General features: G+C 36.9%; 1 protein-coding gene across 4 annotated transcripts; it reads left to right on the forward strand.

Moving 5' to 3' along the window:
- The first annotated feature begins 5 nt into the window (after positions 1-5).
- cbarpb (CACN subunit beta associated regulatory protein b) lies at positions 6-27999 on the forward strand. 4 transcript variants are annotated; one of them, XM_059569478.1, is made up of 10 exons: positions 6-269; positions 2608-2684; positions 4914-5059; positions 10255-10316; positions 10502-10664; positions 11603-11774; positions 13889-14041; positions 14179-14413; positions 21269-21458; positions 23450-27999. In XM_059569478.1, exons 2-10 carry the CDS (start codon positions 2634-2636, stop codon positions 24885-24887), a joined length of 2610 nt encoding a protein of 869 aa, XP_059425461.1. In that variant the 5' UTR covers positions 6-269; positions 2608-2633; the 3' UTR covers positions 24888-27999. The 4 variants fall into 4 exon arrangements, with proteins under 4 accessions (XP_059425461.1, XP_059425462.1, XP_059425459.1 ...); XM_059569479.1 differs by having other exon boundaries at positions 7-269; positions 10237-10316; positions 13913-14041; XM_059569476.1 differs by having other exon boundaries at positions 8-269; positions 10237-10316.

The raw sequence follows: 27999 nt of genomic DNA on the forward strand, positions 1-27999 counted from the left end.
ATGCCCGTTACTGAGGATTTTTCACTGACTCAAATGGGGGATTACCTCATTTCCATAACATCAGGAGAGGACGAGGGCGTGATAGACGCTTGTGATAAGTAACACTGTACCTCACGGTCTGCGCTCCTCACTGGGCGACGGGAGAGTGGGTGTGTTTAACGGGGGACTTCATTCATAAAAACAAGAAGATTTAAAAGTCCAAATTAAAGTGAAGATCGGGGAATCGTTTGCGAGCGCTTTGTCTGATGGAGCACGTGAATTATAGTTAGGTGAGTTTTGTCGGCTTGCCATACACGCCGCTTTTGTTTCCGTCACGAGCGTCTCAGTGTCTTATTAGAAAGGCGTCGTGCTTTATTATCGGAAATGGTAGTCTAAAAAGCGCAGAGCATTTGTTTGGAAAAACATACATGGGTTAAATTTTGTTGTAAGTGTATATCGATTAGAAATAGTCTAATAGCCTGCCCTGAACATAACTGGTTTGGGAATGAGATTTAAATTCATTTATATGGGTTTGTATCGTCTGTCTGTTGATGCTCGCGTCGCTACTATGGCAAGAGGTTTAAACATTTATTTACGTAGACTAACTAGTATCTATTTTTATATTACCAATGCCAATTTTATAATTAGTTGTGAGTAGTCTAATACTGTGTAATAAGTCATTAGTAACTATTCCTTTAATCGTAATGGTAATCTCAGTAACTAGTGTCTATTCCAGCTTTACTAGTACTCATTTATAGTATTTATAAGAATATATCGCAGTTGTTACTAGAAATATATATTTTATTCTCGCAAGTTGCAAGGCATGCTATATTAAATGACCAGGCAGAATAGCTACTTTATAGTTATAATTTAAATATTGCCAGTACAATTAAAATGTTTATTTAAAACAGTAATACTACGGTCTAAAAAAGATTGGCTACTACTTTTTTTAATGTCTAAATAGTTTTTTGTTTACATTTTTATTTCAGTTTTAGTCATTTTTGCATATAAAAATGAAAAAGAAAAAGTAGCCTTGGCGACTAAATTAAAATAAAATGAAACGTACAGATTTTTCTAATATTTATTTTAGTTCAGTTAGAATGTATTTTAAGATACAAACGTTTTTTTTATTAATGCTTTTAGTTGTAGTCAACTATAATAACCCCTGTAGTTACAAGTAATTAAAATAAATAAATGTCTCTAATTAATATTTAGTAAAAAACAGTATATTTACTTGTCTGATTAAATTATATATTTGAAGAAAATAATTAGTAAATCTTTCCAACTGAAATAAAATGGAATTTGTTACCAGTAGAAATTGAGTATTTTCTTATCATTGTTAAAATAGCTAATTGAACTTAATGGATAATCAGTAGTGATGATGAAAAAGATAACTGTTGGTATTATATTACTTAATAGTGATTAAACATGAATTAAGCATTAAGATGCCAGTTTGTTGTAAGAATTAATGTTGAAATGTAAATAATGTACTAAGCAGTTCTACAAATAATCTAAAAGAAATGCTTATGGAGAGATTTTTGAATGTGATACGCCTCTGCAGAGTCTGGCAGGCATGAAAGAGCATGTGTTGCATAACCTTCATGGTTTGTTGATTGTGTTAGAGACAGTAAAATATGTTTCTACAGGTGACCAAAAATGTAGAAACACAAAACTTAACTAGTTTTATTTAAGTCAAAGCACAACCTAATCAACCTGACCACTTAAACTATACAAACAAAGGTCGTTTTTAACATGCATTTTGTACATTTTCACTTTTTTTGCAGTGCATCAATATATATGCAAACAGAATTGGTGCAAACCAAATAAATCACAAGTGAATTGAAAGTGACAAAGTAATTAAACATGAAATCTGTCACACCATTAGATCTGAAAGAACATTCGGGAACATTTCAAACGGTTCTCTGTTGATTTGTTCAATATAAATATCTAATAACACAGTACATTAGACGGCTCTGTGAAAACTACAGCAGCATTATGCATCCGAGACACAAATAAACAAGCTTAAATGATCTCAGGAACGCCAAGAACCCTGAGATGGAGAAAGAGAGAGAGAAGCTATGAAAACAGGTAGGTGGGCAGAAGCTGAGTATTGGAGTATGCAGCAGGAGCCTAAAGCTTTGCAGTCCGAGCCTTCAAACACACTGCTATCTCTGCATCTAATGCACACAAACACATGCTGCCTTCAGATAATGGGAGAAAAGGCAGCGTCGCAGCATTAAAGAAACAAGGACTGCTTGGGAGGTGAGTGCAGGAGTGAGAGAGCGGGGTTTTTTGCGGTTTATGCAGAAAGCTGTGGCGTTGATGGTTTTAAGGGGAGCATATGCTTCTGGGCCTCAGCCACTGGATGAAAGAGGAAATGAAAAGGGATTTCTGGGGGGACATTTTGTCACAGGATTGCATAAGTGTGTGTTTGTATGTACAAGAGTTGCAATCGAACATATCTGGGAACTATATTGTGGCTTAAAAGCTGAGTATTTCACAAGCATTCAAAGGAAACTTCAGGGACGCATTTGTCTTATTTTCCTTGTGAAGGAGAATCCAAATCCTTCTTCAGTGCCATAACCAGCTTCAAAGCAGCTGCCTGACTTCCTGTAATGTCTTCCTCAGGGGGGACACTCTCTCTGGCTTGGACCATGAGCAATGAGTCTGCCATATGGACAAACCAGAACAGAACTTACCCCACCGTAAGTACTTGGGCTTCTCCTTCCTGCGCTGGTTACTCCAGACATGCGAATTGAAAATATCCTGTTCTGTGTCCCTCGTAATTGGATCCGGCGCAAGATCTAAGCAAATTAGCCCTTGCTTGAGAACTTCGAGTCAGACCGAATCCATCGAGCCGTCAGACGATGTGATAGAGCATCACAACCATGAGTTACCGTCAGGAACTTCAATTACCGGCATAAGCAGCATCATTAGATTAGATTAGAGTAGAGACATTAATTAAGGAATGGCGACTAATTCTGGGATGTTCTGGGATTTTGGACCTTATAAATATACAGTTTACCCCCCCCCCCCCCCCCCCCCCAAAAAAAAAATGATGTTGTTCATGTTGTTCTAAACCTGTATGACAGACTGGGTAAAAAAAACGAGACATTTTTGAAGAACGTCCTAGCCGCTCTTTTACACAGCTTCAAAAAAATTGAAAAAGCACCATAAATTTATCATAAATATGGTCAATATGATTCATGCTCTATATTTTGTGTCTTCTGGACCCATATTGTAGCTTTGTGCGAGGAATAAAAAGAAGTAGTGAGGTCTAGTTTGTAAATGAATCCTTTTCAATGGAGTCAGTTGACTGAATTGTTCTTAAAAAGAAAGATAGTTGTACAGGTTTGGAACAGCTTGAGGGTCAGAAAATGATCAAAGAATTAGTGATGCACCAAATAATTTTTTAGAAAATATTAAAATTGCAAAAAATTAAAAATTCTAAATGTCATTTAGGTGAAAACCTTACCTGACAATAGCCTCTCGATGTTTCAGCCGACACAAATTTTTAATTCTACTCAAATTTTTGGACCAATTTTCTTTTTTTTTCACAGACATTTAGTGGATCATTAGGCAGAATTATAATATTTGGGGGAACTATTTCTTTAAAGAAGGGATAATTTGGTTATTAAACAAACTCTTGATATCCTCAATGATGGTAAAGTCATATTTACTCCCGATCATGTGAAATATGAAAATGACTAGTTTTCACCTGCAAAAAAAAAAAAAAAAACGCATTCACATTCACCTGCATTACATTTATTTTGAAGTAACTTTTTTTTTTGTTACCCAATGTAGTCAGATTCAGTCATGTTTTTGACATGAATAAAAGCAGTTAATTTAGATATTACACATTTTTAGATATCCTTACAAAATATTTAGACAGGATTTATATGGGTGTTTTTTTTATTATTAAAATGTTCTTGATGTTCCATTTCAGGTTCTTGAGATCAGTATCTTAGTTCTGGGTTCCAAAACAGCAATGCTTTCCCAAAGAACTACAGAATAAAAAGTTCAGAATGTAAACTTTTGAAAGTGTAAATAAATATATATTGTTTTATCCATTTTGATGAAAACAAGTTAGCTTGACTTCTTCTTGAGACCTCCACGATGTTGCTACTGACAATGAAAGAGGTCCCAGTTTTCCCTTCCTTCGCTCTTGCCAAGCTAAGTTAATGGCAGATTCTGTGATACATAGCTTTCTAGTTTAATGAAGAAAAATGTGTCTTCCAAACTCTTTCATTAACAAAGTAATAGACCTGATCTGAATAAACTCTTTCTAGATCTTCACCTGAACAATGGCTGGTAATTAGGATGTTCTGCTCCACCAATTGAAAGACTAGATAACGTAAGAGTAATTGTAAGGTGCTTCAACTATAGCCCAAAGGCTCATTCAGGCCTTGTTCTTATGCTCTTATTTAGCATTCTTACCATTGAACATCTCTTTGGGGACATGAACGAAGATGACAGTTAAGCAGGTGGCTGGGCGAGAGGTGTTGTATGCCTTCGTGCTTTGATGTCTTTGAGGAAAGAACCTTCTGTCTCTTTCATTCTAGTCTCCGAAGGTCTCCGCCTCTAGATCTTTCTAAACTCATCTTTGGCATGGTGAACACTGTACTTAACATCTCAACTCAGACACAAAAGCCCACAAATTTGAAGGTCCTCTTCTCCAGAAACTGGGCTTTATGTAATATTACCATAGGGACCAGTCTTGAACAAAGGGTTTTTTATGCAAAAAATGTCTGCGGTTAATGTCTGTGTTGGTAAAATGGTAACAGTGAAGGTTTTTTGGGGGGTTTAAGACCTGAAAAAGTTGGACAGTGGAATTGGGGAAACTTATATAATGTGAAAATTGAAGTCATGCAGTTTTACTCGGAGAAGGAATTTCCATTGTGACTGGTTTGTTTCTTTCTCTGGTGTTTACCCAGGATGTCCCGCTGTCATCAGGGGGACAGAATGGCTATGTCCTCCTGCTGGTCCTCTTGTCCATCTTTGTCGGGGGGACGGTGGTCCTGCTCTCGGTCCTTCTGATTGTCTGTCGCCGTTGTTATGAAGGGGACAGACGCCATGCATGGTAAGACCAATCCCTCGCAACATAAACATTCAAAGGATCCTGAACATACTTTTCTGTCAACCAATCAGGTCTTATTTATTTATTTTTTATATATATTTTTGTAATATATCATCCTAGAATTTTCCAATTTGTTCTATGTCCATAAAAAAAAGTCACGTGAGAGAGAGGGCTAGCATTTGCCATCTAGTCATAGCCAATACATAGCCAACACTTAAATAGCCTGTGCATATAGTAGCATTTCATCTTTTATAAAATGCGATTTTGGCCAAATGCATTTTACCACAGGAAAAACTGAGCGCTCCGTTTATATAGCTACAAAAACGCAGTTTTAATGACGGACAAAAAAATTCACATTTGCACACATTCGCTGGTCAAAAACTATATATTGATAAGTAATACAACAACATTTAATTTGTTTTTACCATCGGAAAATCATAACAAGTGCGCCCCCGCGCTGTTTCGTACTGGAACTTACACAAAGCGACGAGTGATCCTCGTCACCTAGATAACATATATTTCTAAGAAATTTCCTCTTTGATTAATGATTGCTGATACACTTAATTTATTAACATTTAGGATAATCATCTTATGGTATACTCTCCGCTCGTCCTCACATGTATAAAATGTAGTAAAACATGGTTTTACGACAGTAATGTAGTAGTAACTAAAAAAAAATAAAAAAGATCACTGTGAAATCTTTATATTTTATCATGCAGAATGTAATTCATGATTCATTCCAAGGCTTCATTTATTTGATCCAAAATACAGCAAAAACAGTAATATTGTGTAATATTTTTACAATTTTAAATAACTGTTTTCTATTTGAATATATTTTAAAATGTAATTTATTTTTATGAATTTTCAGCATCATTACTCCAGTTCAGTATTCTTCAGTGTCACGTGATCCTTCAGAAATGCTTTTCACTGCAACTGTACTTTTCACACTATTTTTATTTATTTTTTCATTGCTGGCTTATTTTAGGGAAAGTGTAGTGAATAAGAGACCTTAAAGAGACCAACATCCCTGGTCCACCACAGTATCAAATTTTTGCCAGGTAGGCGGATACATGTTGGATATGTTATAGTAACGGTGTGGCTATAGTTTCTTATAATCTGGAATTGAGTTGGACATAATTTCTTAAATTATATTTCAAAAAAGTTTGTCAAAAATAGTTGACTCATTGCTCACCTTCCCCTCTTCTCAATGTCATTCATAATCATGTTAACCAAAAAATACAAATAAGCTTATAAAACCAAACAGAATAGCTAAAAAAGAGATTATATATAATTGATATTAAAAAAAGGGAGGGGGGTGCCCTTTTTCAGTTTCAGCACATGCCCCTCAAAAGGTCTTTGCACGGCCCTGTATATAATAATAATATATATATATTATATTCTTGTATTTATCTTTTAAGTTCCTCAGGAGTATTTTTATGGATACTGTAACGATAAAAACTCCATAATCATCGGGAAGAAGGAGGTGGGAACCGGCGGACAATCAAATAAGATTTAATAATGACAAAATAAAGACAAAACAGCGCGTCAGCCCCTCACGGACGACTGACGCGCACAAATAAAAAGCGAAACACAAAACTAAAAGCCCAGGCCTGGTCCTCTCTCGTCCTTCACTGTCATCGCTCCAGTTTTATATCCTTCCATCTCCTCCGTGGGACTCGAGACTGGTGGGTCAAGCAGGTGTCGCTCATTTCCAATCACTCTACCGGCCTCGCTCTGTTCCCACGTCTCTCGGCCCCACCCCACTCGTCACAGATACATATGTACATATATAGCATATTGTATAGTGATTGATATTATATTATATTATTATGACAGATGGTCGCACCAACTGATAAGACTGCATGAGGTTGAGGTTACGATGCTTTCACACAAGATGTGTTTTTACATTCAGAAGAGTTTTCATCTTTAACACATCATAAAACCAATTAAAATGATTGTACAATTACAAAAAAAAAAGAAAAATAGCCCAGATAAAATGAGGAAATGTGTTCTGTGAATATTGAGAATGTACATTATGATAGTGGTATTTGCATGTTGACACATGATGCTTATGATTACATCTGACACTAAATTCTACATCAAATAAAACCGTAACACAGAGATTCAACTGGAATAAACTGTTCCTCTGGTGAAGCCAAGGACGCTCGGCCTCCAAAAATGTTTTCTGTGCACATTCGTCACAGCCTGGCTGTATTTCTCAGTGGCGGCTGAGAAGTGTAGAGTCTGCCTGCTCTCCTGGCAGCCTGGAGGAGTGCAGGCTCACACAAATGACTAGTATAATGAGATCTCATAGCAGCCATCAGCCACGATAAATCACTCCCGATGCGGGAGAGAGTGCACTCTAGCCAACACCCACTAACACACACACACACACTCACAGTGTGCCACCGTTCACTGTGGTTAGAGGAATGGAAACTCATTTCCAGTTGCTTATTACCCACAGTGCCTTATGGTGAATGAAACTGTATATTGTCGTAATAAAGCCGGTGTTGTTATTGTGCCTATCATACGGCGTTTATTTAAATGTCAATGCAGTTGAATGTGAATGAGATTTTTTTCACTGTTATTCACAGCTGGGACGTTTATAAAATCTGGTGACTTTCTCACTTGCGTGACGTTTAAAGACCCCAGAAAATCATGTTTTGGCAGGACATCTCAATTGGTTTTGATTACATTGCAGCCAGGAACTGTGATTTACTACACTTGGTGGAGAAATAATTTTAACTCAGAAATGTGCTAGTAAATTTCACATTTAATTACAAGGAAACGACAAGTAACATAATTAAACGTTACATTTTGAAGTAGGTTGCAGGTTGAGCTGGGTGGGGGGCATACTGACTCTGAATTCCCTGAAGCAAACCCGGCGGCATCTTAGCTGCATCCATGTTAGCACCGAGCGGCAACCTCCCGCTCTCTCTCGTGAGGCCAATAAGGAAGTGACTAAAACTGCAATTCATCGACTGGCCGCTTGAGGCTGGCTGCAAAAGAGAGTCAGTCCCATAGACTCCCCATGTTAAAATGCCCAACTTTACAGCAGAAAAAACATGTTTCCAGCCTGGTGCAAAAAATGATTTTGGTCTATATAGCTAAATTTGCCCTTGATGACAACTGTGAGGGGGGGTGAATTTTTTTTATAACTCATCCGTTTAAATTATATTAAGCCTAAAAGTTCTGCATTATTAAGGGTGTGGCCACTTGAGCGACAGGTGAATTGCCACTGCTGTCACAGCCGTCGCGCTAGGTGGGCGTGGCTTCAGCAACCAGCTCCCGCCCTGATGGCGACGGCTCGCTCTGCACACTTTAGGCTTCAAAAACTCTCTTCAGGAGTCTACGGGTGACGTCACGGACACTACGTCCATGTTTTTATACAGTCTATGGTTAGCACGTCACGTTTGATGTGGTAATTTCAAAGTAGGCATACACACAGGTTTAAAGACTCGTTCTCGCCCCCTACAGATTCGGCTAGGTATCCGCGGTAAAATATAAAGATGAAAGTCATCATAGCTCGCATAGTATAGACTCAGCTCTCAACCCAACTTTGAGAATAGATTAACGGCTATATTTTTTTTATCGCCCGATAAGAGTCTCACGTTAACGCAGAACGTTAACGCCGATAACGGCCCACCACTAATATATATATATATATATATATATATATATATATATATATATATATATATATATATATATATATATATATATATATATATATATATACAGTAAATGAATATGAAAATTGTAGATTCATACTGAAGTCATCAAAACTATGAATTAACACACGTGGAATTATATACATAACAAAAAAGTGTGAAACAACTGAAAATATGTCATATTGTAGGTTCTTCAAAGTAGCCACCTTTTGCTTTTATTACTGCTTTGCACACTCTTGGCATTCTCTTGATGAGCTTCAAGAGGTAGTCACCTGAAATGGTCTTCCAACAGTCTTGAAGGAGTTCCCCGAGAGATGCTTAGCACTTGTTGGCCCTTTTGCCTTCTGTCTGTGGTCCAGCTCACCCCTAAACCATCTCGATTGGGTTCAGGTCCGGTGACTGTGGAGGCCAGGTCATCTGGCGCAGCACTGTACTGTATATATATATATATATATTAGTGCTGTCAAAAGATTAATTGCGATTAATCGCATCCAAAATAGAAGTATTTTTATATGTATGTACTGTGTATATTTTTTCTTTATATATATATACACACATACATGTTTATATTACATTTAATATATATAGGATATACAATATTATCATATAGATTTCCTGAAAGCTCGCACACATGGATTAAAAGTCACAAATATCACACATTTTTAAAAAATCTTGTTATGATTACTTTTAAATTGAGTAATTTTAAATTTGAGTATATTTAAATTAAACATACAGTTTGTTTTAATGGTAAATTAATAAATGTTTTTAACATTGACAACAGCAATGAAACAAAATATTAACATTATTTTTTCCATTATTACTTTATAATATAATATAATATAATATAATTTGGAGTTTAATGCAAAATTTAAATCTTATAATATGTGCAAAACTGAACTATTTAATTTAATGCTATCTTTATAATATAATATAATATTAAGATATTTTTAATGCAAAATGAAATATGAATAAAATAAAATAATAAAATAAAAATGTAAAAAACAATAGAATCAAACCATTTCATACTATTTAATGCTAACTTACTTTGTTCTGTAATATAATATGATATACTATTATGTTATATAATATGTTTTTAATGCAAAATTAAAATGTATAAACATTATTTAAATAATAAAACAACAGGAAGTACTTCACCACTTTTGTATCATTTCAAAACACAACTTTTTAACACTGACAACACCATCAAAACAAAATAGAAACTTTTTTTTACATTAAATATATTATTTACTTTCTGATCTATTCTAATCTAATCTAATATAAAAAAGGATGAATTGATTTTGGATACAAAATTTAAATAATAAAAAGTGTGGAGCAATAGAATTGACTATAGAATGCTACCTTTTATATTAGGTTTCTTTATTTTTTCCCATTAATGTGTGAAGTCCAGGAACATGTTTGTCATCATATTTTGAGAATGACCCAGTTCTGCATGTTATGAATGAGATGAACATGAATTTGAATTTGACTGGTTACGTGTTTGCATTGAAGGTTCATTGTTTGCCTCAGGGCTAGCGATGACACCGAGAAAAGTAATACCACCTATGTTGAGGAGGCCCAGCCAGTGCACGGTAAGAACTTCCCTAAAAAAGTTCAATTCCACGTTACATGCCATCCTCCCAGTTACACTTAGTTATGAAAAGATGTAATGCATTCCATTAAGTTTAGGTGACAGTCTCACATACTGTACATCACCTGAGGGCATCATGTGAAAAACAAACCCATCCTGTGGTCTAATCTGTCTCTCCCCGCACAGAGATTACGATTCGCATCGATGAGTCAGATTGCCTGTCGGCAGCCAGCTCCCACGACATGGAGACAGAGCGTTTCCTCTCCACGGGCACAACCGGCCGCCGGGTCTCCTTCAACGAAGCAGCGCTCTTCGATCACAGCAAGAAAGCACAGGAGAAGGGTCGAAGGTCAGCCGCCCACCCACTCTAGACACAGAGTGCTCCTATTCACAGCGCTCGCTGCAGCTTTCATTACTCATCTATCTATGAGTTTTACATTTACATCTGGGCTCGTCAGATCCATGAGCCGTTGAGGAATAACAGGAGCATTAACTTGTTTGTCAACATCAAGATTTTGGGTAAAATTAATGACAGCATGTAAGGGAAAGTTTATGTTTTGTACAAAAAAACTTGATTATCTGATTACTATAAGCACCTTTAAAAATTCATGTAATTCGATGAATGAATATTTCAAAGTACTTACATTTTTTTTGTAAGGTCATAAAAAAATGTATGAATTATAAGTAATAAAGAATTATTATTAATATTGTTAAAAATATATAATATATACACACACACACACACACACACACACACACACACACACTTATTTTTGAGATATACTTCATCAAAAAGTATTTAAATGATTAGCATTTAATGATTTAATGAAAATCTTATTCTTTAACTTGTCAGTAAATTACATAAAAAAATGTTAAAGAACTAAATGCATTACATGTTTAATTTGATATGTACTTCATCTAAAACTATATTAAAAATACGTATGTATAGATTATTACCTAAAATGGATAATGAACTATTAAAATATTAATTTGTCAAATTATATAATTTTTTGCTTACAATTAAAAGAATAAAGATGAAAAAATGGTGATGTATATATATCAAATTATTATAAAAAGTGTTATGCATAAATCGGTTTTTAAGCAGAATGCAGAGAAGACAGTTTTTTTGGTTAACAACTTCTCGAAATACAATTTGTCAACAGTTAACTCAACTTCACCTATCCAAACGATAATTTCAGCAAACACTCCCATGATATATTTGTGGTGTCAATCTCTAATGAAGTGTTAAATCCAGCCAGCATGTGTCATATTTCCACCTCACCTCAGGTACACACTCACGGAGGGCGACTTCCATCACTTGAAGAACGCGCGGCTCACCCACCTCCACCTCCCTCCACCCGCCCTCCAGATACTCACCATCCACGAGTGTGAGTCATCAGAGAACAGTATTGCCATGACAGCGCGCCCCGTCGCTAAATCCAGCCTCTCAGTTTTTCAGGTGACAGCCACATTTCTCTGCTAATAGGAGAATATGATGACAGTCAGCATGAGATCCTATTCTCCTAGGTCAGTTAAAAGCACTGAGGTCGTGAAGGATTGTCAGTTTGTTAAGTGCTGTGGTGTGTAAGGAGATGTTTACGCAGTGGAGCAATTGATTTAATGTTTTAACATGTAAGGTTGTACTTTACTTTAGCCATGTCGTGATGAAGTCACAAGTGATAAATCCTACTGTATCTCACACATTGTACCTTTTTTTAACCTATGCAGCTGTTATTGATGTGAGCCTTGACAAGAAATCGGTTGTATTCAGAATACTGTTGTAAAAGTATATACTGTACAAATATACTGACTACATAGTATGTGAAACGGTATAAATCGTTTATACTAGTAAGAGTTTGTTTTTTGAAGGAAATTAATACTTTTATCATCAAGAACACAATTAATTGTTCAAAAGTGACAGTAAAAATCTTTTTAATGTTACAAAAGATTTTTATTTAAAATAAATGCTTTTCTTTTGACCTTTTTGAATCAGTTTCCACAAAATTTTTTTAATCAGAACATTTGTTTTTAACTGATGATAATAATAATAAATGTCTCTTGAGAAGCAAATCAGTATATAAGAATGATTTCTGAAGGATCATGAGACTGAAAATTTAGCTTTGAATCACAGGAATATATTACATGTGAAAACATGTAATCAATTAGAAAACAGTTATTTAAAATTGAAATAATATTTCAGAATTTTTTTCTGGTTTAACTGTAATTAAATAAAGGCCTTGGTAATTAGCATAAGAGACTTCTTGCAAAAATTTAAAAATGGTACACCCCAAACGTTCATTTTTCTAAATTTATTTAGTTTTCTCAATATATGCTTAGAAATAAATCGAAAACTGTGTTTATAAGTGTATTATATCAAATATTAAGAACAAATGGTTAAAATAGTACTTGGTTCTTTCATCGTGCTGGAAAAAGATTATCCACAGCTTTGTGAACATTTTGCTATTGCATCATTCAATAAGGTAGCCCCTCCCACAATCAAATCTCATTGGTCCAAAATTCTTCTTGCATAGCTTTATCAACCTTATTTTTAATATAAGAGAGCAACCTTTTTAAACTTGTATGTGCGAAGCATCTGGTGTCATTTGCTTCAAGTTGTTTTAGCTACAAAATATATATATATATAAATAAATAAATAAATTCACTAACTGGCATTTTGTATACTATTTTCTTTATTTTTGTATTTATTGTAAAACTGTAATCTGTAACACAAGTAGTTTTATCATTTACTGTTCTAATTATAGTTATTCTGCCAGTTGTTTAACCATACCAATTAATAAATTGGAAGTCTCAGGAAAAATAGATGAATAAGGTGGTTAAGAAACATCGGTCAGACTTTATTAAGTCCAATTTTTGCTATTAGCAAACAATTAGCTACAACGTTTGCCTCAGTAAACTCCTAATTACTGATTATTAATAGTTAGGAAGGTAGTTGTTAAGTTTAGGTGTTGGGATGTAGAATTTCTAAGCAACAGTAAAGTTTCGTCACCACAACAGAAGGGCCGCCTCTCCATTCATTCAATAGGACAATGGAAAGAAAACGCGAATGACGTCGGGTGTTTTTTTTTCAACTTCTGGCACTCAGACTCAGAGCGCTCCTGCAAAAACACGAGACGCAGTAGGCAGCTAAAACGCGAGGTGCCTGGGGCACAAAAACAGCTCGCAAAACACTCACTGCCAACAGAAAACTATTTTAAAAAGGTGCCTTTTACTGCAAAAAACGCGTTCTGTCTGATCAGGGCCTAATCGGTTAAATCGCAAAAGTTATTCCTCCACTAGACGCGTGTGACGTCATTAACAATTGCCGTCGAACTAATGTGGTTCAAACAACGGAGATGCAACTGTTTGTTTCCAGAACAATGGTGGTGGTTAATCAGTGAGTTGTATGGGAAATGCACCCTTGGTTAGGACTTGATGTTAGAATGCTGCTTCAACAAAGTTACTGAGTCTGAATATTTAATAAACATTTTTATATCTGTACGAGGCATCATGTTTAATCAGGTTTCTTATTACTGCCAAAATAATAACCGCCCATTGTGTTTGTCACATGCACAGCCACCAATATTTTCACTGCCCCAGACTGCCCTGACCAGCCGGACTCTGAGTCCCAGCTCTGCCCTTCCTGGCGACGCTCTCAATTCCACTGTGGACACCACGTTCTGTGAGAGCATCACAGCGGCCGGTCCTGAGCCGTCCAGCCCGTGTCTAGTGAGTCACAAACACTCTCCCACTGACACATCACGATACACACAACAATCCACACGAACGGACAACTCAAAGTTCATTTGAGTCACAAACACATGCTGAATGTATTGCATTTTTTGTAATCTTGCGAACACAAACAGATGGAGGTCAGAGGAGGAGTCGGGAGGAGCACAGGCATCATGGGTAATGGTAGAGAGTGTGCGTCAGCCTCATCCATGGCCCTGTCCTCCTCTGGCGGGGTCCCACAGGGCCCCATGCTTCAGTTCTTCACCAAACTCCGCCGACACGCCAGTCTGGAGGGAGCGAGTCCCTACTTCAAGATCAAGAAGTGGAAGTTCGACAGCAGCCAGAGAGCTTCAAGTCTAGACGTGAGAGGTCAGTGACACATCCAGGAACTGGCAGCAGATTAAAGAGAGCATCCGGTGTGAATGTAGGGCGCTAGTTTCATCACAAATAAACAGGCTGTGCTGATGAAACATTCATTTTATAGAGGTATTGCTATTTCATGCTGTTTAAAAAAACAATTCTTAAATCTAAAGCCAACTGAATTTTTTAATACTGATTAAAAGGCGGGCGTACACGGTGCGATTTTTGTTGTCGTACGAGCTCGCAGACAATATTTTTTTCTCAGGAGAAAATCTCAGATGCTGGCATGGTCACGGCCCGTGCCGTGTGAGAATAATTACGGGCCGATCTGTGAATTTTACGAGCACTTCTCAACCTCCCGATAATTGTCAAACATGTCTAAAAAATTCGGACACTGTAAGTTTAAATTCGTGGCGTATATGAGATTGAACGAGATGATTTGGCGATCCATCTGAAGTTGACCAATCAGAGGAAGACAAATCCCAAATATTATGTATATAAATAGGCGCGAAACGTAATGCTTTTACGTCAGAGTTTGTAAAATCGTACTAAATGTGTGACTGCCTCCATACGATTTTCGAATAAAATGTGTGAGGGCTCACAATGTTCTGACCTTCAGAATCGCACCGTGTACACTCGCTTTAAAACAGTTTAGTTTTCAGATATTTTTGAGATTTGGTTATTTTTATTAGTGCTTTATCTATAATTAGCTTTAGAGTATTTTGTTTTGTTTTTAAAGCAGTGCATTTTGAATTAGAAGCTGTAGAATATTTAATTATTTTTAATAAAACAAATCATTAAATATTACAGTTTAAATATTGTACTTAAACATACAATACCATAAAAAAATTCGTAATTTTTTGGGCTTTTGGGGCATTTATTGATCAAAAGTACAGCAAAAACAGTAATATTGTGAAATATTATTACAATTTAAAATCAGTGTTTCTATTTTAATATATTTTAAAGCGTAATTTATTCCTGTTATGGTGAAGCTGGATTTTAAGCATCATTACTCCAGTCTTCAGTGTTTACTTTTTAGTATCTTTGTGTAAACCATGATTTTTTTGATGAATAGAAAGTTTGAAAGAACGGCATTTATTTGAAAACTTTGTAACATCAGAAATGTCTTTACTGTCATTTTTTTAATCAATTTAATGCACCCTTGATTTATAAAATAATTAATGTATTAAAAGAAAATCTTACTGACCTCAAACATTCGAATGGGACTGTATATTAAAGAAGTTTTTTGCAGAGGCTGGCATTGTTCTACAAATGTATTTAACAATGGTGTGAATTTGGTGCCAAAAAGTTAGAATTTCTCATTTTCTTCTCTTAATTTTATCGACTTTTTATTATACTGTTGCATTGACATGAAAAAAATCCTCTGATAGGGCAAGTAGGATATTATTCTACCTCATGTTTTAAATATGACAAAGTGCATGGTGTAGCTGATGGGACTGAATTAATTAAATGCTGCTGTTTGATTATATAAGCATTACTGTAAAATATCTCTGGATTTATCCTCTCAGGTCTGACAGCTTGAAAGGAAGTGTGAGTGGAAAGTACAAACAGTGTTATGAACCTGTGAAGCGATCAGTTTCCTAGCCTTAGGGGATGCAAAGCAATATTGAATGTTTCTTTGCTTTTCATTTAGCCCCGGCATTGTATATTACCTTGGAAAAATTATTGAAGACCTTAATAGAGTTTTAGTGCCTTCATGTAGCGTGGAGCAGTGAAATGGTTTGGCTTTTGTCAGTGTGTGTGTGTGTGTAGCAGACTATAGAATATTATCTCAGCCAAGACGAAGCTGCTGTATCTGAGAGCCAAGACTTACTCTCCAGCAGATGGCCGGATGACGCAGGGCTCTTCCAATCCAAACTTTTCTTCTTTTTTTTTTTAATGAGACACAGCGAAAATGAGCAACTCTAACGCTCAGTGTTTTTTATTCTGTGAAACAATACGGTCATGATAAAAGCTATGCTCTCCATATAACAGATTTCAACTGTTGGATGCCCAGGGTAACAGATAAGATACATGTTATAATGTTAATATGTTAATTATGTTTTCTGAATGCATTAAACCTAATGCACTACATTTAGAAAGCAAAAGAGGAGATGTTGGAATCCATTATTCGAGAACTGGAAGAGGAGTTAATGAATTGTAAATGTTTTTCATGTTCCATATGTTATGTTGGTCTTATTTGTACTGTATTTATGTATAAGTCTACATTTCGCTATCTATCTTGGCCAAGACACTCCTGTAAAACAAGGTTTTTAATCTTTCTTGGTAAAAAAATAAATAAAGGTAAAATAATAATAATAGATTTAGAGGCAAATTATATAATTATAATTTTAATTATTTATGCATTATTTTACAATTATCTTTATATTACTTTTAATTCATGAGAACCCTTGTTATATATATACCAAAATGGAGCCAGACGAAATGTGAGTTTGTTAAAAGTAATTTGTCTTATCAGCTATTTCATCCACCAAACTGGATATGATTTGATTCTTATCAAAACTATGAGACAACATAGTGATAAGTGAGAATTAACTTATTCACAATTCAATATTTTTTCCACTAAAACGCTATTATATAAACACTATTTCTGCAAAATGAACTCTTATGAATAATTATGTTCACAATAATTATTTTATAATTTCGCCCTATGAAACCAATAGATTTTGTTCAAACAAAGAATTAAATTTGTTGGAAAATTATTATTTTCAACCCTCATTCTGATCCTCTCCCAGAAACAGCTTTTATGAGTGGTTCCTTTAAAGCTGCAGTCCGTTTTTTGTGTTCAAAATTTACAAAATTTCTATAATAAGCAAATAGACCATGAATCCATTTTTGAAACAGTGTTTTTGGCTTGTCCTGAATCACTATGGTAGACCTATAATAATTGTTTATATTCAGACTATTTACACTGGTTCAGGAAGGTACCGCTGCGGAGTAGCCCAGTACCCAAGTGATCCGCCATAGACATAAACAGAGAGTAGTAGCTCCAGCTCAAATGTTCTTCCGTAAGATGTACGCAGTTCTGTTTATTAACCGCTAGAGTGCAAAAAGTTACGAACTGCAGCTTTAAAGGGATAGTTCACCCAAAAATCAAAATTATGTCATTAATAACTCACCCTCATGTCGTTTCAAACCCGTGAGACCTCCGTTTATCTTTTGAACACAGTTTAAGATATTTTAGATTTAGTCCGAGAGCTCTCAGTCCCTCCATTGAAGCTGTGTGTACGGTATACTGTCCATGTCCAGAAAGGTAAGGAAAACATCATCAAAGTACCGTATTTTTCGGACTACAAGTCACACCTGAGTATAAGTCGCATCAGTCCAAAACAACGTCATGACGAGGAAAAAAACATATATAAGTCGCACTGGACTATAAGTCTCATTAATTTAGAACCAAGAACCAAGAGAGAACTTTACCGTCTACAGCTGCGAGAGGGCGCTCTATGCTGCTCATTATAGGCTGCAGAAGCACTGAGCAGCATAGAGCGCCATCTCGCGGCTGTATACGGTAATGCTTTCTCTTGGTTCATTTCTCTCGGTTCATGTCAAATTAATTTTGATAAATAAGTCGCACCTGACTATGGCCCGGTTTCACAGACAGGGCTTAGACTAAGCCAGGATTAGACCATAGATCAATTAGGACATTTAAGTAATTTTTATAAACATGCTTAGAAAAAAACATTACCGATGTGCATCTTAAAACTAAAAAGGCACTGATATATTTTTAAGATCAGTCAGTGCAAGTTTATTTCAGTGGAAACAGCTCAGACTTACATTTTAGTCTAGGACTAGTCTTAAGCCCTGTCTGTGAAACCAGGGGTACAAGTCGCAGGACCAGCCAAACTATGAAAAAAAGTGCGACTTGTAGTCCGGAAAATACGGTAGTCCATGTGACATCAGAGGGTCAGTTAGAATTTTTTGAAGCATCGAAAATACATTTTGGTCCAAAAATAGCAAAAACTATGACTTTATTCAGCATTGTCTTCTCTTCTGTGTCTGTTGTGAGAGAGTTCAAAACAAAGCAGTCTGTCATATCCGGTTCGCGAACGAATCATTCGATGTAACCGGATCTTTTTGAACTAGTTCACATAGGCGTCGATTTCGGGGGGGACGCACCCCCCCTAGATTTCGTCATGAGTCATTTTGTACCCACCACTTTTTTTTTTTTTTTGAAAACCTCGAGTTCAATTTAGCCGTTCTGCTGCTGCGCTGGCTACACGCTTTTCTGTTCATTAAAACTGCAACAACTGTAACATTGGGATACGTTCTAGGTTGGGGGAGGGGGAGTCATCGTGTCACTGAGGCAGGTGCAGCTCAGCTGACGTGCGTAACTGCTAGCTAGCTAGCTAGCTAATAACATTGTTTGTCAAAAAGAGTGACAGAATGGGTTATTCATTTAGCCGATAAGATACCGGCACTTACTGTGCATGTCTGCTTGGCTTTAAAAAAAGCTCTGATGTCCTGTCCACTTCTTTTTGACATAATGCTGTTTTTATTTTCTCTATATGACTATCGCGCTTCTTTTTTTTTAAAGAATGTTTTTCAAATGAGTTGACAGTTTGGAATGGACAGTGAACGAGCGGGAACGAGGCTACCTAGTCTTTGCTGGGATTGGCCAGAATTTCTGGCGAATGTATCATAGACGAGCAAGTCATTTAGCCTTCATACAATATCACAAGGTTGCATCCTAGTGCCATGGACTATAACATATCAAAGTGATAACCTGTAGAACAAATGGATGTTGTTGTACACACAGCATGGGTCTGCAGACCATTGACACAAAGGTAAGACGCGATAACTTATGTTTATTAAGATTTGCTGGTATTATGGCTAGGTCTTGTGCATTTGCACCCAAGGGATCGGCTGTTTTAATTCTTCTCTTGCAATTAATGTTACGTTAGACTTCCTTAGCCACCAACTTAATTAGCTAGTTACGGTTTGCGTTCATACAGCAAGTATTGGGGGAGATGATTGTTGAGTAGTCAGTATCTTGTTTAATTATTGCTTGAATCTATTGCTGAATTCTGGAATAGTTGTGATGATGATGATGATGATGAGGAATGGATCAAGTTTTAGTCAAAATGCCTGATGTAGATTGGATGGATGCATGTTGTTGTGAATTGAGAGCAGTCAGATCATGGTGTGATAGTCAATAGTGTTCATCTGTGCTACACGTATTTTTGCTTTTTCAATCTTGATAAAATTTGTAGTGCTTAAGTTGTGTTGTGTGTAGATATGGTAAATTGTACTGGGAATTAAATCAAATTATTACATGGCTTGGTTGAATTCCACTGTAGAATGAAGTCTGTTATTTCTTGATAATAACACTGTTGCCATGAAAAACAGAGCGTTGCTATGGACGCGGCAGGATTCTAATCGTAGAGACGGAACTATTTTCTTTAGCGGAAGCAATACAATCGTGTTTAAATCAATAAACTCTTTTTTAAATCAATATTTTGTGTCAAATTATTGATTTATTTGGTGGGTAGCCATGTAATAAGCGGGATAATGTAGAGCGAGGCCCGATTTTGGGTTAGATTTTTTTTTCCCGTTTTCAGTGGTTATAACAAAGCAACATGAAAGAGAAATTTGGTAATCATTGTTTAGGTACATTAAACCACGTCATGGCCATGTCATATTGTCAACATGGTACTTATATGATGATATGAAGCAGATTAGTGGGTCATATATCATATGTCTAATGCTTTGTACGGCTTTCTTCTTCATCAAACGAGTCGGACATCATCACATTTTTGTATATATTTTTATTTATTTACATTAATAAGATACAGGACGTCTTTCAAAACATGACCAGCGCGAAAGAGAAAAAAAAATGCATCATTGTACCCAGCACTTCTGAAAATGCACTTCTGAATGCGTCTCTGTCCCCACCACATTTCAAACCAAACTGACGCCCATGCTAGTTCACCAAATTGAACTGAAACGTTTTAAACGTCTCCAATTCGCATTAATCCACAAATGACTTAAGCTGTTAACTTTTTTAATGTGGCTGACACTCCCTCTGAGTTTAAACAAACCAATATCCCGGAGTAATTCATTTACACAAACAGTACACTGACTGAACTGCTGTGAAGAGAGAACTGAAGATGAACACTGGATTTTGATGATGATGTTTTTCTTACCTTTCTGGACATGGACAGTATACCATACACACAGTTTGAATGGAGGGACTGAGAGCTCTCGGACTAAATCTAAAATATCTTAAACTGTGTTTCAAAGATAAACGGAGGTCTCACAGGTTTGGAACGACATGAGGGTGAGTTATTAATGACATAATTTTGATTTTGGGGTGAACTATCCCTTTAAGGGTTCCTCAGTTATCGGCCAATATTATGACTGAACGTCATTTAATCTGAACTACCCTTCGCTATTGCATGTTATGACGACATTATCAAAATAAAACAGTCATTTCCAGACAAAGCAACTAGAAATCATTTACTTACATACTGATGCAGCTGCAGTCAGATCTAATATGCTTCATTTTTCAACAAATGTTTTTTTGTGAACTCTCCATAACACTATGACTCATTTACAAAACAAAATGCTCCAAAGTCTGAACGAGCTGTTTAAACCAAACGCGTCAAAGCAAACAGTATCTACAGTTTATCTACTGGAAATATGTTTTTTAGAAATCATTGAACTTTGTTGGTAATGATGGCATTTGCAACTACAGTTGGCATATACAGGTTTTTTTTTTTTTGGTGGACCAATTATTTGTTGACAATTAAATTTGAAATGTGTAAACTTTACTTCATGTTAGCATAAAAATTGCTTTGTGAGTCTATTGATGATGCCACAAAATTCACGTTGTCCCCACAGGTTCCCCCAAGCGGAGGCAGTTCCAGCGGCAGCGTGCAGCCAGCGAGAGCATGGACCAGGAGGATCATGACGGCCATCACATCGACCTTATCCAGTACATCGCTCGCACCAAGGATGTCACCTACTGCCCCACCCGGCCTAGTCCACGACTTCTCTCCCCACCTTCCACACCCCCACCCTCCCTCGGCAGGTATCTTTAATTGCTTCACCCATGCATTCGCTATAGTAACCATCTGCCTCACCACGCCTCATACAGCAGACCTCATTCCATGCTGGACTGATCTCAGCGTGCTGATCGCATTGCCTTATCATGGGATCATCAGCTTACAGTGCATAAAGCTTTGCTTTAGATTTGGGAAGCTGTTTTCTTGAATTCGGGTAAATACCACAGGTGTATATTTTGGTATTTTTAGCCATCAATTTGCAATTGTTTTGCAAAATGGGCCAAGAAGGACAATTTACATGTTAATCAACATTAGCGTAATTCCTCAAATAAAAACCGGGGCCTTTATTTACCTGAACTGCAGAAGGTAGCAGGATTTTATTAGAGGCAGGCCTTTATTTCTAATTCCATCTTTTTGATAAATAATTGTTTTAAATAAACCGTTTTAAATTAAAAGTGATAGTGTTCCAGTGGACAGAGATCATAACATTAGCATAGAATCAGTTCAGAATCATTTACCAAAAGAATCAGTTCAGTTCAGACGCGCTCTGTGTGTCAGTCTGCTTCACGCTGAATCACGCATGCGCAGTATCATCAGCTCCTCGGTTCTCAAATCGGATGCGTCTGACATAAAAAACAGTTTTCGGTTCAGTGTACTGGTGATCCGAAAACCGATGCAACCGGTTCTTGACTCGAGAACGAGGACCGCTCCGGCACTGGGCCTGTAAGTTCGTTATCTGGCTCTGCTGATTATCCACACAAATTTTCCCCCGGCCTTTAAGACCGGCCTTTATTTGTCCGTGTTGACCACGCCCCCGGCCACTATCAGAAGCCCGGCGTTTATTTGACTAACTTACCGGTTTTTATTTGAGGAATTACTGTATATTTGTTTATATTTGCTTACCTATCACAACTCACTTTCCTGTCTCTGTTGCTGTGTACTGGATTTCAAATTAACCATCACAGAGTGAGTCACAACCATCTGTGCACTAATGGAGGCATCTGTTTTAACATCTCTGAATCTGGACTCCAAGCTTTAACGGAAGGGAAAATAAACAAACCTAATATATTTGACATACACTACCTTTCAAATGTTTGGGGTCACTTATTCAGCGAAGATGCATTAAAGTGGTCCAAGTGACATTAAATACATTTATAATATACAAAAGATTTTTATTTCAAATAAATGTTGAAGAATCCTTAAAAAAAAAATTATATATATATATGGTTTGGAATGACATGAGGGTGTCATAAATGACATAATTTTCCTTTTTGCGTGTACTACCCCTTTAAGCAGCAAAACCTTTGACTTAACTTCTTGACGTAACTTCTACATAGATAAAGAAGAAATGTTTCTTGGCTTTTTAGAATTTTTTTCCAAATAATCTTGTGTCACTGACTGGAGTAATGGCTACTGAAAATTCAGCTTTGCCCCCACCGGAAAAAAAAAGTTTTTTTAATGTACTCAAATGGAAAAGCAGTTATTTTAAATTGTTTTGAACAAATAAATGAGAGACTTAAAAATCTTACTGACCCAAAACTGTTGACCAGTAATGTAGACCTACACTGACATAAAACATGATGTTGTGCTATGCTATGGCATTTTCTAATTAAATAATATAATAGGGATGGTCTACAGTGGTTAGCTACTCAACTAGTTTAGAACAGTTAGGCTGACTAGTTTACCTCAGTTTTCAGTATTGTACAACTAAGATTGTAGTAGTGCTACTTAAATTGTAATAAAAAAATAGCTTTGTGTTTTTTTTACTCTTTTTGAAGCATAGCAATTTTAGGTTTTTATTTTGATAAAACATTTTTTTTTTTAAATATGTAAAATTTTATTTCAAAGTTAAAACATCTGGGCTTAAAGAGAAACAGAAAAATTTACTAAAATAAAATTTATTTGACAAACCCTGACTGACATAAAACAATTGTGCTTCACTGTGGCATTTTCTAAAGAAATACTTACTATATTTAAGAAAACAAGCTTGACAAGCTTGATTTGTGCTGTTCTTCAGGTTAAAGGTGGAGGTGATGGTGGAGCCCAGCTGCAGCAGAGCGATGGGTCCCGGGGTGATCGGCCTCACCTCTGAGCCCCCGGAAGAGAGTCTTGGAATGGGCTACCATCAGGAGAGCTTAGAACCTCAGACCTTGTACCGTGATATCTGGACTCTTCGAGCTTCACTTGAGCGGTATGTCTCATCTGACCAGAGCAGCAGCAATGACAAAGACTCTGTCCGCAGTGACGCAGACAGCGTGTGCTCTTTAGGGGTTAAGACCGAGATGGGAGGGCTGCCTAGGTACCCCTCGCAGGATATTGGGGATGAGATGGAGGGGGATACGGACTTGCCTCTAGATGAGGGATCTGAGAAAGGTCGCAAACAGGATAGTGTCGATTCTGAAAGGGGAAGTGACGGAGAACCAGGAAACCGTAAGTTGCTCCAAATGGACAGCGGTTACGCCTCGATAGAAGCACCTTCGCGTGCTCCAGAGGAGTTGCGCCTGTTTGGTAGCAGCAGTAGCAGTAAGGATGGCTCCGCCATGGAGCGCAGGCACTTCTTCAGTTCTGGTCGCAAAGGGACCGTGTGCGAGAGCTTCGACACAGACATCTTGGATGAAGAACTCGAAGAGGAACCAGCGGGTGCCAGCGGCGGGGTGGATGGAGTGGAAAAGGATGAGAGCACCATGCTGTGGTCCCCCTATGGCCAAATGTTCACTCAACATGACGTTCAACCTCAACCCCCCCTCTTTTCCCGGCGTGACTACAGCATCGATGAAAAAACCGACGCACTTTTCCATGAGTTCTTGCGGCATGACCCACAGTTCGATCAGCAGGAGTCTCCACTGCGCTCCAAGCATCGTTCCCGCGTGCACCTGCGTAAGCTGTGGCAGCGCTCCAAACAGTACAGTGATCCAGGCCAGCGCTTCCAATCCTCTTTTGACCGGTACTGCACTCCGCTCCGACGTGGCGAAACTGTCAACTACCCTCTAGAGACTAGCTACCACAGCACACTTCCACGAATCATTAGTGCACCTGATGAAGAGAACAGCGAAGGTGCAACCAGTACACCCGAAACACCCAAGGCAGATCAGGATACCGATACTGATATGGATCCTGACAAGAAAAGAATATCTTCCAGCACCGAAAGCAGTGGAACCATCAATGAAAAGGAAGCCCTCGAGGCATCGCAACCCCCTCCAATGACTGACATTTCTGGAGAGCAGTCAGTGGGCCAGGAGAACTCTAGGCAAACATTGCCACCACCTGAGCCTCCTGATAAACGTACACCCAATTGTACAAGCTATGGCCCACAGACAATCACAGAAGAGCTGAGCGACAAGCTAGCGGCAAGCCTCGAAGAGCGGCTGTACTCAGATCTCCGCAGGACCAGGGAACCGCCCGAGTGTAGTGCAGTGACTGTGACCTACACATCCCCTGATCACAGTCCAGTGTAGCATGTGGCTCCCTTCATCACCTCATGCAAGAACACTTCATGGCAACGACAGGTCCAAAGTTTTGATCGGCATTGGTTCCGATCTGAAACAGGTTTGCTTTGGTCATTTAAATGGTGAGGAAATCATTCTCATTATGTCCTAGACCAGTGGTGTAGAGATGCTTCTTCCATGCTCAGTGTTAAATGGAAACTAAGGTTCATACCTCATGTTGCTCAATGCACCAAGTCTTAAACAAATTAAATGTCAAAGTCTGTTATTAAAGCTCTCCTTTTAGCTACTTGTTGACTTCAAAAGCCAATATTTCCTCTGCACTAGGTAATCCACTGTGAAATTGGGTGCTATTAGATTTAAGATTGATTATATTTGTAATTGCATGAATTATATTGCAATGCTTCCTATCCGGATGTCTGTTCATGACCCAAATCAATATTATTTTCTTTCACTTGTTTTTTAAATGTACAAGCTAGCCCTTCATTCGATTATTATGTTTTGTTTCTGAAGTTGTAAAATACTCAATACTACTTTACTTATTATTAGCTTCTTGGAATTTGTTGTGTGGTTGAACCTGCTTTAAGATTTTAAAAAGAAAAAAAATGCAATCAATTATAAATCATAATGGAATCATCATGGAATAAACTGTAGAAATTTCCTTGTATGGGTAGACATGTCTAATTATGTCACATGACCCATATTTAAAAAACAACAGCATATCTGAAACACCATGGCATTGGGCCAGTTCCTAAGCAAACATAAACATAAGTCTTTTCCCTTTTAACTTCACAGTGTTTATAATTTGGGTTAAATAAGATGGTATTAGTTGCACTACATCACTAGCTGTGTTAGCTTGTTCCCCACCAATTTGTTTGCAATCCATTATTAACTGTCCTTTTCATTTAATAGTGTTATTTTACCATTGAGGCACTGAATGGCTAAAACTGCCTCTTTGTGAGATACTGTAATTTCATGACCATTGAATTATTATTATTATTGTGCTTGTCATCTTTTAAGTGCATAATTTGTTCTGTATAATTGATCATATCTGTGAGAATGAGAAAAAGACAGAACGACTTTTGAGTATACAGTGCCAAACTGTTGTCAGGTAATACCAAGATAAAACATTAAAACACAACAGTTTGGAAAACTGAGAAAGAAAAGACAATCCTGCAAAATAATGACCACAGATATTCCTCTCTAAGGGTTTGAATCAGGCCTGAGAATTTTTTATGAATTTCATTATGAGAAGGGCATGCCTTTTCTTGCATGTATTTCAGGAAATGAGCTCTGTGTGTTCGTTAACATTACTTTTATGTGAAAATTACCAAGACAAGAATGCCTAGAGGTGGATGACTGCATAAGCTGCCTTTGGACAGAAGCGTTATTTAAAATCATTTAAAGCAAATCCCACTGCCCAGCAAAAGCAACTGTTGAATCTCGGTACAAATGCCACCATTCACGTTGATCTGAATTATTCCAATGAAATGGGATTCTAGTATTCCAGCCTGTCAGCTACGTGTTGCATTCTATATCGATGATTATGGGTTTGATCTTCATGAAAGCATGCAAACAAAAGGTTGTCCTTGGCGGATTCTCAATTGTGATGTGTTGGAAAGTGTATCTTTGAGAAATCTGAGCGAAAAGGCCATTGGTGATAGAGGCTCTTGATGTAATGAAGAAAACCCTTGGCTAGCATCCACAGGCCTTGTCTATGATGGCTCACATTGTTTTGTGGCCTTTTAGGGTGATTGTCTGAGCTGTCGAGTAGTTCTATAAAAGGTACATGTAATATTTAGGGTGCATCTGAAGTGCCCTGTCTAGAATTAAAAGGCTTTCATTATCTAGGTGAACAATGACTGATGTATGTGCATGGAGTAATTAACAATGCCAGAGGAAAAAAAAGAGCTTCAGACTAGCTGAAATTGTTGATTGATTGTCTCTGGCTAAATGAAACATACTGACAATCTCACATGATTAATATGGTGCCTTCCTCTGTGTTTAACATTTAATGGGATAGTTCACCCCCAAAAAAGTCCATGCAGTGAAAGACTGTGGGGTCCGAACATTGTTGTTTGGACCCCATTGACTTTCATTGCATAAGCAAAAACAGTAGAAAAATTATTCAAAATATCTTCTTTTGTGTTCGACACATGAAAGGCAGATACATGTTTGGAATGACGTGAGGGTGCATAAATGATGCCAGAATCTCCATCTTTGGATGAACCGTAACATTAGGTAAACAATTGTTATGGCCAGATCTCAGTAGAGCACTTATTTCTTATATCCTAGTTTGTCCATAATTGAACAGACCAAATTACCATATAGAGATTAATAAAAAAAAATAGAAAACAAACAAAAATGCAGAAATAGGAATCTGTAACTTGTATGTCAAATACATGTACACCTATGCTAGCGATTACAAATCCAGTCCTTGGTTTTAATTAACTGTAATCCAGAACATGTCAGGGACAGTGAAATCTTTACATTGGAAAGTAGAATTGTACAAAGCACAATGATGTCCCAGTGCAGGCACTAGAATAGTCTATGTCTTGGACTGGACATAAACCTAGTTGGGGACCTTACAGTATGTGCACAATCAAACAGCCTGTCAGTTTAAAGATTACTGTGTATAGATTTGCATGTGATTACAAATTATTGTTTAGCAGATCCAAAATGAAACATCAAATGACAGATATTTTTAATGTGACTGATAATTAAAAGAAGTAGACTTGGTACTTAAATATTGTAAAGTATTTTAAGGAGTCTGTTATTTTAGAATTTCTGCTTTGCTGACTTGATGAGATTTTTTTGCCATATTTCCATGGACAAAAAGGTTTATTTATATTGCTGACTATATTTCGATGAAAGAGAAAATATATTTATGTGCAAATTTCCATGTAGAAAAAAAAGAAATCTGTAAAAATCTGCTTGACTAATTACTAATTTAAAGAAAAAAACAACTAAAAAGAGAAAGCGAGGCAAGCTTTCTGAACATTTTGTTTAGTTTACCTGGATCTCTTTGTTCTAGATCTACTGAGCCTTGAGGGACCAACCAATCTAAACTTTTATTTTCATGTTATGTTTTTTCAACTAGTCAATAAAGAATGATGCATTATGA

This window comes from Carassius carassius, chromosome 16 (assembly GCF_963082965.1).
Source record: "Carassius carassius chromosome 16, fCarCar2.1, whole genome shotgun sequence".
Taxonomy (NCBI): domain Eukaryota; kingdom Metazoa; phylum Chordata; class Actinopteri; order Cypriniformes; family Cyprinidae; genus Carassius; species Carassius carassius.